This window comes from Dendrobium catenatum, unplaced genomic scaffold, assembly GCF_001605985.2.
Source record: "Dendrobium catenatum unplaced genomic scaffold, ASM160598v2 fragScaff_scaffold_943, whole genome shotgun sequence".
Taxonomy (NCBI): domain Eukaryota; kingdom Viridiplantae; phylum Streptophyta; class Magnoliopsida; order Asparagales; family Orchidaceae; genus Dendrobium; species Dendrobium catenatum.
The window spans coordinates 812,397-825,359 of NW_021319405.1; the positions used below are offsets into that span (position 1 = coordinate 812,397).

The 12,963-nt window shown below is 41.1% G+C and overlaps 1 protein-coding gene across 4 annotated transcripts in view; it reads left to right on the plus strand.

Moving 5' to 3' along the window:
* Window positions 1-10,289, plus strand: part of LOC110092319 (dnaJ homolog subfamily B member 1) — a 31,094-nt gene extending 20,805 nt beyond the window's left edge. The window contains exons 3-4 of one of the 4 annotated variants that reach the window (XR_003701680.1): window positions 8,009-8,497; window positions 9,864-9,996. Coding sequence is in view for 3 of the 4 variants with exons in the window: in XM_020816822.2 (XP_020672481.1) it covers window positions 9,864-10,083 (220 nt within the window). In the remaining variant the exon portion in view is untranslated. Of the gene's footprint in view, window positions 1-8,008; window positions 8,498-9,863 lie in introns of those variants that run through there. The other 3 variants (XM_028697477.1, XM_028697476.1, XM_020816822.2) reach the window with 3 other exon arrangements.
* The last annotated feature ends 2,674 nt before the right edge of the window (window positions 10,290-12,963 follow it).

Sequence of the window (12,963 nt, forward strand, 5' to 3'; positions counted from 1 at the left end):
TTGTTTGAGTCTCTACAGGTGTAAATGTAACCTGAACATGCATATAATCTTTTATTGATGAGCATTGTAGTTGGTTAGATTATTTTCAAATTGTTGACCCGTTTTTGTCTCAAAAAAAAAAAAAAAAATTCAAATAAAAAATTTTACCTGCTCTCTGCCTCCGCATGTCGTTCGTCACGTCCGAGCGTCATTCATCACACGTCGACGACGTGGTTCCCATGACCCTTGTGTCGTTAAAATGAGAAGAAAAAGAGGCAGAAGCCTCTCTTGCTCTCCCTCCCTCATCCGACTACGCTCGTTCGACGACTTTCCCTTCCCTTTGGTTCGGAAGCTACAACAGTTTGATCGGACGAAACGACGAAAGTTCGTCGCTTCTCCGGCCCCTTTGTCGTCGTTCGACTTCGCTCCTCCATCGACTCTCCCTACCAGTCGGATCAAAAGTTACGTGTTTTGATCGGAAGCAAGAATAGCAGCTCGCTCACCTTGAAGGCAACTTTCTCCCCTCAGTCGCTTCTTCGACTCCCTTCGTGCTGTTCGACCTAGCTGCTACGACCGGCATTCCCTTCCCATCGGATCAGAAGTCTTCGTTGGCAGTGAAGGTAACCTTCCCCTTTCACGCGCTCTTCTTCGGCCCAATCCCGAAACCCGCCGAACCAAGGGATTTAGTAAACTCGGGATTAAAGCCGTAAATCCTTAATTCGAGATTTACCCATCGGTGGGATTTAACGCGCGCACCAAAATCGTTGGTTGGATTTAGCCTAAATCTGGCCAAATCCCGTAATCCCGCCAAGCCGAGGGATTAATAATAAATTTTATTTTAATTAAAATTAATTTTCATTAATTACAATTTGTTTTTTTATTAAGATATCATCTATATACGTTATTGCTAGATGTTTAATTGATTACGCATTACTACTCTATATTTTATTTAAATTTACACGGTATTATAATTATAATTTAACTCTTCAATATGTAAGTAATTATATCATATACATCACTTTATATTAATAATAATATTAATACCGTTACTAGTAATTAGTTATAATAATAAAAAATCTTTAAGTTAAGTTATGTTAATAAATATAATAATCATATGAATTATTCTAATTAATTTTAATTAATTAAATTAATTAGGATGCGAAATATAATTAAATTAATTAATAATTAAATAATAAATAAATAAGCATGCCTACCCTCCCTCGTTTTCCGTGCCCGACACCCGCCGACATACGCCTGAGGATTCCCCAAGGTATAAATTACTATACACCCCGTCCTCGACGCGCTTGAGACGCGCAGTGGTCCTACGCTCTTGTAGCCGTGTGTGAATCTGACGCAACAGCCTGCGACGAGGCGGGTAAGCCCTATACACGCCTCTGTGAGCAGGTGGACTATCGAGACCTCAACATCGGCGCCAACGACTGCTATGCAAAGGTATGATCTCTAAAATCTCATTCTCGACTTTGCGGGCGAGACTCTGAGAACCACATAATACCCTTTAGACCACTAGTTGTAGTAGCAGGGAGCTTGTCGGCAGCTGCCCATTAGAGGGTGAGAGTCGCGCGTGAGTGAGCAATGCTCACAAGCGTATGGAGTCAGATGCTCACTGGTGTTCTCGTACGGGTACTACTGAAGGCCCCATACACGCTCTTGTAGCGTGGTGGGATGAAAAGATGTACGGCCGCGGTGTCTAAGGACACCTACCATACACGCTCGAGTAGCGTGGTGGGAAGGCCCAACTCCCCTACATTTCCCCCAAACGGGGGATATGCCGGGGTGTTGCCGAAATTTTCATTGAAGTTCACAAAACTTGAATAATAAGAAGACCTCGCTTGAGCAACAATACAGAGAACTTGTACTTGAACATAAATGCATGGAACTTGAACTAAAATGTGCAGAGGACTTGTACGGACAATAGGGGACTTGGATTTGAATTAAACTACAAGAAATGAATGAATCCAAAATTCTAAAATGTATAATCAAGATCAAAGTTCATGTGCTAAATAACAAATCAATGCATTCAAACTAATATAAGCAAATAGTAGAGGACTCGTGGCGAACAGGACCTCGATGCATACAAGCAATGAACAGTAATCTATTCACAGTATTTGAATAGTCACAAAAAAATCTCAATTATCAAAACTTATGAATACATGAGACAAAATACACGGGGGATCATGATGAATGCAACAGACTCCTACAACAATCCCTACGAGGTCAAATGAACTATATTGGCAAACAACAATAACAAGTTGCAGAGTTCATATGCGACTGCCATATGTGCTAATATAATCTCCAATGCAAACAAATGCCTATAGATTGAGATGGCAAAACTGACATTTGATAGTGGAAGATCCGTCCCTACAAACAAGTACAATCATTAAACCACTTGAGATTGGTGAAAGGTGGATGTGATTCAAGGACAATGATTTTCCTACGAATATTTCCAAGAGGTCGTAGTAGATACAACAGTCCCCACAAGGTCAATGTACTATGCTTGTAAGCAGCAACAGACAATTGCAAAGTGTACGAGTACTACCCATATGTAGCAATCAAAGCTCTGTCCCTGCACCCAATGCAATCATCAAACCACCTGAGATTGATAAAGGGTGGATTTGATGTAGAAATAAGGGCTCTCCTACAAACACCCCCAGGAGGTCGTAGTTGATACAACGATCCCCTGCAAATGAATACATGTGGGTAACAACAGTAGGTGTATTGTAAGTATAATGAACCACTGTGGACACAAGTACGGGTATCACCTACGATAGTGGTGATTAAGATCTTCAAGTATTTCGGGTACAAGGGCAACCCGATGTATGGAAAAGTGACACCTTCTGACAGAATGGAAGAGATGTTTGAATAAATTAGAACTAAACTTCCTGGTGTTTCAAAATTTCTTCTTGATCCTGCACTTAAGAAGAAGACCGTGCTTGCATCTACAAATATAAAAAACAACAAGTCTACTATGCTAAAGAGCTTGAAAATAGTCCATTTCAAGGCAATGGCCACGGACTTCAAGAAGAATCTTCCCCGGTGAATGAGAAAGGGGGGTCAACAACAAGACCAAATCGCCACCGGATCTGCAATACTTATGCAAGCAGACCGAAGGCGTTTACAATCTACAAGGATCGCCACCGGATCCGCAACACTCGTATTAGCGGGCAGAAGGCGTGTATATGATCTCAAATGAAAAGTTTGTGCATCCAAATGACAATTACCTACACAACTACAACTATTTCAAGCTACCTTTGCACGTGCACCATAGCTTGTGTACACATAGGTACACAAAGGGGTATATCAAATCAATGAAATTCCCAAACAGCCGTATAGGCCATGGCGAGCGTGTTATTTGTACACACGTGACGTTTAGGGATGCTGTGCGGGTCAATAAGTGAATTCTAGTTCGAACCTAATCCTTCTATACGGATTAATAGGAGTCAACAGGGTTCGAACTTCCAAACAAATACACGATTGTGGCGACCGGTGTATTTGTTTTAATACATTCATATTAGGCCTTCAAGGCCTATAATCAAAAGAATTCACTAAATAAAAGTATGACGCCTACGAAACCCGATCCTCCTAAGCAAGTAAAATAGGATTGGATAGGGTTCAAGCCATCAGATAAATATGCGGTCACAAAGTTGACCGGAATATTTATTTTATACATTTATATTAGGCCTTCAAGGCCTTTAACAAAGAAATTTCACAAACAAGGACACAAAGCCTACGAAACCCGATCCCCTATCGGTAAGTTGATAGGGTCGACAAGGTTCAATCAAATGGAAATGACCTCAAACACCCCGATGATGGCCGTGTTGGATGAAGATTTTAACCGGAGGGGTTCACAAATATTTTCGAATGCCACCCAAATTCCTACGAAATTCAAAACTCTAGAAACATCCAAAACTTCAAAATACAAATATTTAAAATTGAAAACTAAATCATCAAACCACTTAAAGCAAAATCTATCCACCATCCGCAACAGTTTGCTGTGGTGGACAAATTTAAATATAACTTTAGCTCACAAAGAGCCAAATGTCTAATAAAAAATATCACTAGGATCCATTCTCAAATAATCTCCTGTCAATAAGGACGTGGTACGTGTCCTCTGACCGGCTGTTTTGCCGCCAAATGGCACCACAGGATAAATGGTTATGACCTGGGGCCCTCTGAACCGAGTGGTTTTGCCGCCAAATGGCACCTCATGTACCGGTTATGGCCAGAGCCAATACGCTCTTTAGTGGCATCAAATCCTTGAGATATGAATCAATAGGATATGTTCGATAGGGCACAAAGCCCTTTGTTAGCTAAGGTGGATTCAAATTTGTCCCCTTAGACAAACATCCACCCCAGGTCTACAAGGTACCCTTGGACGAAGCAACCCATGACTGCCGACAAGGATCCTTTTGTCAGGTTGGATTGACTACCTCCTCTGACTAAGTAGACCAGGGACTACAATGGTTCGGGACGACGGAACCATGGGATCTTGATCGGGTCCATCATCCATTCCCCCACCATCTGCTTTAAGTGAAAGATGGTGAAATTTCTATTTTAAATATCAAAATTTTCAAATATTCAAACTATTCCCAAATTCTCCAACTATCTCAGTACCCAATGCTGCTACTATATGCCAGATACCACGTATACTCTACGTATCTGATTGACAACTAGCCTTAATCGAAAGTTCTCTCTCGTGATCGCGAGGGGTAATTAACTATAGGGGCTTGCGCCTATAAGAAACCAGAACTCAGATCATAAAGTCCTCACAAAATGAGGGCGAAATCTCTGGGTAGTGTCTTATCTACAAACGCATCTGCCTTCCAAAATTTACTTCGAAACTTATCAGTTAAAACTCCCTCGCCAAAACAAAAAGCACAATCCAGTGCGCGGTGAGCGGAGGCCGGCGGTGGTGAGCCATTGGGATGGCTATAGGGGGTGGCCCTAGGTCACCTCCTCCAAATGGGGGGTTTGGAGGTAGAGGCGGCGGCAAGAAGGAGGGCAAGGGTGGAAATCGGTGGCAAGTGCTCGCCGAAGAGGAGGCTGGCGATGGTGAGCCATTGACGACCAAAGGTAAGGCGAGTTACTCGTTAAAGTCGCCGGGCATTGGCCGGTTCTCGGCTGCTACGGCCAAGGGAGCAGCTCCCCTTGGTGTTTGGGAGGAGAAAGGGCATAAGCCCACTGGCGCGGCGAGGCCGGGCAAGGAGAATGCCCAAGGGTCCGGCAAGGCGGTTGATCTCAAAGGAAAGGTGGCGGCTGCTGAGGAGGTGCAGGTCACGAAGTTTATCAAGCTCGATGGGAAGTTTTCTCCCGGGATTACGTCGCCGATTGCGAAGCCGACTGCGGTGCGGGAGATGATCATGAGCTCGATCGGTATATCCCCATTGACGGCTGCTGCTCGAGTGACTGGCCCCATTGCAGCCAAGACCCCCGTCCAGGATGCGGGAGAGTGCAGCAGCAGCTCACATAGTGATTCCCCGCGGGGGAGAAGGTCGGACATGGAGGATGATCGGGACGCTTGTTCTGAGCGGGAAGCCGGCTCGGCCAGCGAGATGGAGGAATCTGGCGAGGCTTCGGGGTCGCAAACTGACATGGAAGACGACCAGGACAATGGAGCGGAGCTGCAGCTGCAGGCGCTCGCGGAGGCGGTCTGTCCAGCCGTGCGGGTTGCCATGGCCTGGGCTGATTGTACCGAGGACCAGGTTTGTCCTCATGAGCTTGGACCAAATGTTGATCTCCATTCGAGTAGCATGGATTGTGCTATGTTGGGAGACAATTCTGGTAGTATTAGGGGTGAACAGCCCTTTGATCCGGCCAACAACCATGATGCTACAGTTTCATGCCCTCAAGGCGTTTGTGGTAATGCCCCCATGCACCTGAATTCTTGCCCGGCCACTGTTTGTGACAATGCAGCTGCCACTTCGGCGGATGCAAACCCACAAGACCAGCCTCCCAAGGCTAAGTTGCTGCCCATGGGTGGCACGCTGTCCAGCCCCTTTGCTTGGAACAAAGTGCAGGTTGTCCCTTTGACTAGATTGAGCAAGGAATCGTTCATGGCTAGGGACGGCAAGTCCATGGATCTCAAAACCGAAGCTGTACGTAGTAATATAGCCAAGCTTGATTGGGCTATTGTTGCCAAAGTGATGGGGAGACGAATTGCCTTCCCCTATCTCCTTAACGAGCTAAAGCGTCGTTGGTTCCACTTTGGGGAATTCGAGCTAATCACCATTGTCCCCAACTCTTTCATATGCATCTTCCAAAGCTCGGAGGCGAGGGATGCTGTGCTCGCGGGGGGGCCTTGGATCGTGGCCGGAAACATTATCGGCATGGATAAATGGTCACCCAACGCCTCGCCCAACTCTCTCCATGGGCTGCACTCCCCTATTTGGGTTCGGTTGCCTCAACTACTCCTTATGTATTGGGACATCGACAACATCAATCGAATGGCCAACATGCTCGATGATCCGTTATGGATGGACTCCCATACGGGCAAATGGGGGAGATCGTTGTATGCTCGAATTTGTGTTCGTATCGACCTATCCCAACGATTGCTCCCTGAAATTTGGATCAACGGAATTCATGGGCGGTTTTTTCAGAAGGTTGAGTACGAGGGCCTAACCAACTTTTGCTTTGATTGTGGGTACATTGGCCACGAAAGGGGGAGCTGCCATTCCAAGGCTCCCAGCCATAACCAGTCCCCCACCCCCGAACGTGATGAGCACCAAACGAAGAAGCATCCTACAGGGACGTCCATGGCCGTCCCTACTCCCAGCTCGGCAGTTCAGCCTCAGGAGGAGCCTCCTAGCTGCGAGGACCCGGAAGATAGCTCGTTTGGGACCTGGAATCTTGTCACCCGACGGAAAAAAGGCAAGCAAAAACCGACAGAACAGCACCCTTCTCACGGCCAGGGGCGCAATGTTGAGACTAGGCCCAGCACCCAGCCACCCTCTACCGAGCCCAAACGTCGGAATCTATCGCCGAGCAAGTCGAATGCACGGGGTAAACAACAAACGGCTGATGATGGAATTGTTTTCCATGCTCAAAGAAATGATCAAGACCCAACTTCGAATTCAGTGAATCTTACCAAAAGAAAACATAAGGCTTCTAGAGCATTTATGGAAAAGCAACTTCTACAGCTTGGGCCCATTGCTACTTTGCCCAGGAAAAGGAGGAAGAACTTACAAGATGACATTGGCGGGGACTTTGTCCCCTTTGAGGAACAATGAGGTCCTACCCTTTTTCATGCCTTAGGAAAAAGGTAGTGCTTATCCGGCTGCCGGAGCAATGGGATCTCTACGCTTTCGGGCGTGTTGACCCCTATCTAAGGTATCTCCCCCCTCTGGAGTTGTTCTTTTAAGCACTACTGGATCTTCTAAGGCATGCACTCGGGGTGGGCCTCCTTGTGAATCAAAGGGGCTTCTCCTTGTTACTTCCTTTGTTTTTTATTTGAATTGTCATTCTTGTATGGAGTTTTGCTTTACTAGAGTAGCCCTTCCCACCTTTTGTTTTTTGCTTTGGGAAGGCATAGTCTTTGTTTCCATACTTCTTTTGTACTTTCTTTTTTAACCAATGCAAATGCAACTTTCAAGGTGAGCGGAGGAGGCCGGGGCCGAATTTTCGGAGCCCACACAAATGTTTTGAAGTGTGTGTATACATATGAAAAATCCTAAAATAGTCCTTGTGCTATTTGTGTGTGGCTAATATAATTTCACAATATCACCTTGCTTTAATTGAATCCCTCGACTAGATAAAATTGATCTTGAAAAGTCCCTCATATCGTAATTGAGATATAAAATTGATCCGAATTTAGTCCCTCGAATATATAAAATTAATCCCATTTGTCTCAAAGAGATCAATTGGACTGGTTTTGTATAATCTAGGGATAAATTGGAGCAATATGATATTTTGAGATTAAATTGATCATATATGAATAATTTGGGGATCATTTTGAAGTTTATCTTATTCCCTAGATTATTATGGCTCACTGACAATTTCATACTGATTTGATCAGGAAAACAATGAACGTGGAGGAAATCCTTACTATAAATATCAAGCCTGGATGGAAGAAAGGAACAAAAATCACATTCCCAGAAAAAGGAAATGAGACTCCAAACGTAATTCCTGCAGATATAGTCTTCATCGTTGATGAGAAACCTCATGATGTGTTTAGTAGGGAGGGAAATGACCTTGTTATGACACAAAAAATCTCACTGGTTGAGGCTTTGACAGGATACACTGCCCATATAACAACCTTAGATGGCCGAAGCCTCACAATTCCTATAAGTTCTGTAATCCATCCCAGCTATGAGGAGGTTGTACCCAGGGAAGGCATGCCAATGCCCAAGGATCCATCCAAGAAAGGTAACCTAAGGATCAAGTTCAACATAAAGTTCCCAAATAGATTAACTGCAGAGGAGAAAGCAGGAATCAAGAAGTTGTTAGCTCCATGAGGCAGAAGACAGCAAGTTTGTTCTATGATGTTGTGAATATTTCCATTCAGGTAATTTCTTTTGCTTGATGGTTTTTGATCCACTGCATCTTTACATTCATGATATCCCAATGAGCTTTTTTCTAAGTAGGTATTGATCTTAAACTATTGCGCAATGGCCCCAAAAAATTTCTTGAGAAACTTATTGTATGGTTAGCTGATAGAAGTCGATAGCTGCAATTACATGTTCTCAGGCCTTATCATTTGATGAATCTACTTGTAACGAGGTTTCTGAATCATGCAGAAAGCACTAAATAGTTTCTCAGAAATTTTTTAATGGTTTTCTTCTTCAAACTTGACCACTCCCATTTCTATTGAACTTATTTTTGATGTAGCATCCATGCAATTAAAGATCTTCTATCCTGTTTATGAGATCAATACCCAATTTCAATGCCTGTCCAAGTCTGCTAACGAGAGAAGAGAAAGGGCTGTATCTAATAGTTTTAGCTACCAAAATCGTTATCATCATCTCCTCTTAATGTACCCTGTTGTTTTTTGAAGATTCGTTTAAACTCTTTTATTACAGTGCTTGTTGATGGTGATAACTGATAATGCTACATGACCATCTCTAAGATGGTGAATTGTACTGTTTCGGTTCATTATTGTTACATTCCTGTAAAAGATGAAGGTGCTGCTGATGCATTACAATGCTTAAGGCAGGAAGCTAGTGCTCCTTAGTTGCTTGCTTAGAACCCACTCAATCCCAGCCATTCGAAGTCTCCGTATCAGGTGCTCCTTATGTGTTGTATGTTGTTTAAAGACCTTGTGATCATCATTGATAGGCTATTAACCATCCAATTGTAACCTGATCCATGTTCTATCGCAAAGCTGAGTTATTGGTTGGCTTGATCCAATTTTGATTCTAGCTAAGTCTAAATCATTGTTAGCAGCTAGTGAGAGTTAGTGTGCTTGAGCATGGGCCGCTGGCAGAGAGTGAGAGAGAGCTCTCAATCACTCAATGGTGTCTTTGTTGGCATTAGTGAATAACTTTGCATTACAATAAACTACACTGATGTGCAATACACATAATTATGTTCATAATTATGAATTTTTTAATCCAATTCACTCAGTCTGCTCAAATTGTAGCATCTTAATACTCCACTCTCTCTGTCAACACATATAGCTTTCTTTAACTTAGGGAAGGGAGGAGGGAGAGCGTAGGATTGCAGGATTCTGGAAAACATAAAGATAGAGTGACCAAAACAAGATCTACTGCTTTTTATTATATTGTTTGATGTGTTATATTTTATAAAGAATGTGTAGCATCTCTTCTGCCCTCTCTCTTTTGCTCAGCATTATCCTGTTTCTATTTGATTTGAATTAGCTAAACACTCCCAATTAGTGACTTGTTTGTTGTTGTTCTTGTCTTTCATTGCAGGAGTCGAAGCATTTTGAACAAGGACTTGCAGTTGAGGCGTGATGGTCACCATAAAAATCTGCTCGAGGTTTCTTTAGAGGGTAGTCTGATCACATATTTGAGTTCAATCGACAATCAATTTCGTCCATGCTATAGTAAGCTGCTTCCAACACTTGAAACTATTTACTCTCGAAATATTTCTTTGTATCACAGTCCATCTTTTGTTTGTAGAGTACAATAATATCAAAATTGTTATTGCTGAAGTCTATGCACTTTAGGAGTCCCTTTAAACTTGCCAAAGTAGATATGTTTTTAATTACTGAGCCACTAATCCGTGAGCTCATTTGTTATTAAAAATTTTATTAAAAGTTGTTTGGTTAGTTGTTTTTAAAATATATGTATTTTAGAAATTTAGAGTGATTGAAAGGCTTGAATTTTTTAAGCACATGAGTTATTTGGTTGCAGATAAATCAAATATATTGAAATGTCTTTATTATGTGGTTAATTATCAAAATCATCTAATTTTGAGCCCATTTTGGTGCATAAGTGCGCTCAAATAATTTTGAGCAAATGGATTTAAGTTGATTGAGGGGACCAAATTGAACCCTTCTCTCTGTTCTTTGTATGAATGCAACTACATTTTAAGGTGGGAGGTGAATGCTTGCAGCTATGGCCTTCCATGCTAATGGAGGCATCTCCTGCTGAGCCCCTTGCCCCCTGTTCTCACTTCAGAGTCTTTCCTCGCAAGCAATTTGTTCATGACCTTAGATTGTGATGTAGAGCATTCATTTTCATGCAATTTAGAAGAACGAAAATGATCTTCTTAGAGTTTTTACATCATTGATAAATCTATAATTTGAGAACTATTTGTGATGTTAATTTGATCTTGATGTTGCTTTAGTCATGGATGTTCTTTCTAAACATTTGCAGGAGGATGTACCCTCGTGTATGTTTTTTGCTGATGATATTCTTCTTGTTGATAAGAATAGAGAGAGACTTGAAAGTAAACTTGAATTATGAAGGTCAACCTTAGAGTTTAAAGGTTTTTGTTTGAGTATATCTTAAATTGCATACATGAAATGTAATTTTACTAGCAATAGATCTAATGGGGGAATTGTGGCTTTGGGTGATCAAATCATTAATAAGAGTATACATTTAAGATGTCTCAGGTCTATTGTCTAGAGTGATGGTGAAATAGATGGGGATATTATTATTATGATTCAAGTTGGATGGTTAAAGTGGAGGAATGCATTGGGCCTGTGGTGTGATAGAAAAGTACCCATCAAATTAAGGTAAATTCTTTAAGATGGTCGTGAGACCTGCAATGCCTTATGGCATAGAATGTTGTCCATTAAAATATAAGCATACAATTAAGTTAAATGTTGTAGGGATGAGGATGCTTATGTGGATGAGTGGCTTTACTCTTAGAGATAGAATGCAAAATGAGCATAACGTGAAAAGGTTGGAGTAGCTCCAGTAGCATATAAGATTAGAGAGAGTCGTCTTAGATGGTTTGGTCACTTAAAATGTCATCCTTTTGATGACCGGACTGTTTAGGAGAATAGATGTATTATATTTGTCCTATGTTAAGAGAGGTAGAGAGGTAGAGAGGTTGACCTAAAAGGACTTGATTAGAAAATATTAGAAATGATCTTATAATGAGGTTTAAATGAGAATTTGATTATTAATAGGACACAATGGAAAAAAAATATTCAGGCATCCGGTAGTGAGATAAATGATTGTACTTGTATCATGGTGACTACGTATTTTGATTTATGAATTTCTTATAATTGTTTTGATCAATATATGGTTCGGAATTTTGATTTGTCAATTTTATTGGATTTGGGATATTGAGAGGTTCAAGTTGATATAAAATGTTCACTAATTGAAGGCTTTCCTAATAATGGGTGCTCCTCCTAATTAATTCATGCTAGTCTACATAGAGGCATGATCATTTTGATCAGCTTTTTGTTGGTCCATAAATAATCTTCATAAAGTATAGATTTAAATACATCATGTTGGGGCTCCCAAGAGTCCTCCCAACTCATTGATGAAATCCTTTAACTTCTCATACTAATGGGGTTAATTTTATTAACCATTGATCCATATGATGGCTCATTTAATCCCTAATTGTCTATTAAACACTACTATACCTCTAATGTGCTTCTTTATTTGGTGTTCTCATCCACTTTTAAGGGCTAGTCTTAGACAAAGACTCTATTCTAATTTACATGAAATTATCAACGCCTTCATAAAGCTAGTAGAGCTTTTCATCTATTAAATCCTTATGATTAGGAGGATCATCAAAGAGCGCTCCTATCTTTTTAACATTTCCAAAATATGGGGGAGTCTTTTAAGAAGTACTTTTAAATGTTTTCTATTGAGGTTCAACATATTTTAGGGGTTGACCTTGAATTGTTGTGGGGTTCTTTCTTGAAGGACTATGTTTTGGACCATTATACTATGTACTAATGCATGAAAAGATCCACTCTTATACTAATCTAGTCGACTAGATTAAGGCATAGATCACTATTGAAAAGATCTTCAACGCTCAGTTGAAACATTTTGATTTGCCAAATGTTATGAGAAGAGAACATAGGAGGAAATAACTTACCTAGCAGCAACCTCAATGACATTAATAATATAATAATTACAAACTAGTAAGAAATGTTGAAATTATCATCGATAGAACACTACTTTCAATCTAAATTTGTATTACCAACCTTAAAAGCTAATAATGAAGAAGTCATACATTGATCATTTCAACACTATCAATGACTCAAAAGGGTGAAATCGCCACACAAAAACACACTTTTATGCATACATGGATTAATGACCTATGCTTTAATGTGAAGAGGATCCTAATTGATAATGAAAGTTCTATTTCTATCCTATTTTAGTCCATATTTGTTAGCTCAGACTTAAGCTAGAGAGAGGCTCCATCCAACTATTAGTCCCATGATGTGTTTAAGAATCAATCGTTAGAGTTGAAGGAACCAACATATTGCTTCTTATGCTTGGGGAGTTCATTTATCAAGTAACTCACTCGTTCATTTCAAAGTAGTTAAATTTATGTTAGCCTATATCATAATATTTGGGAGATCCCTTTTGTTCATCATCG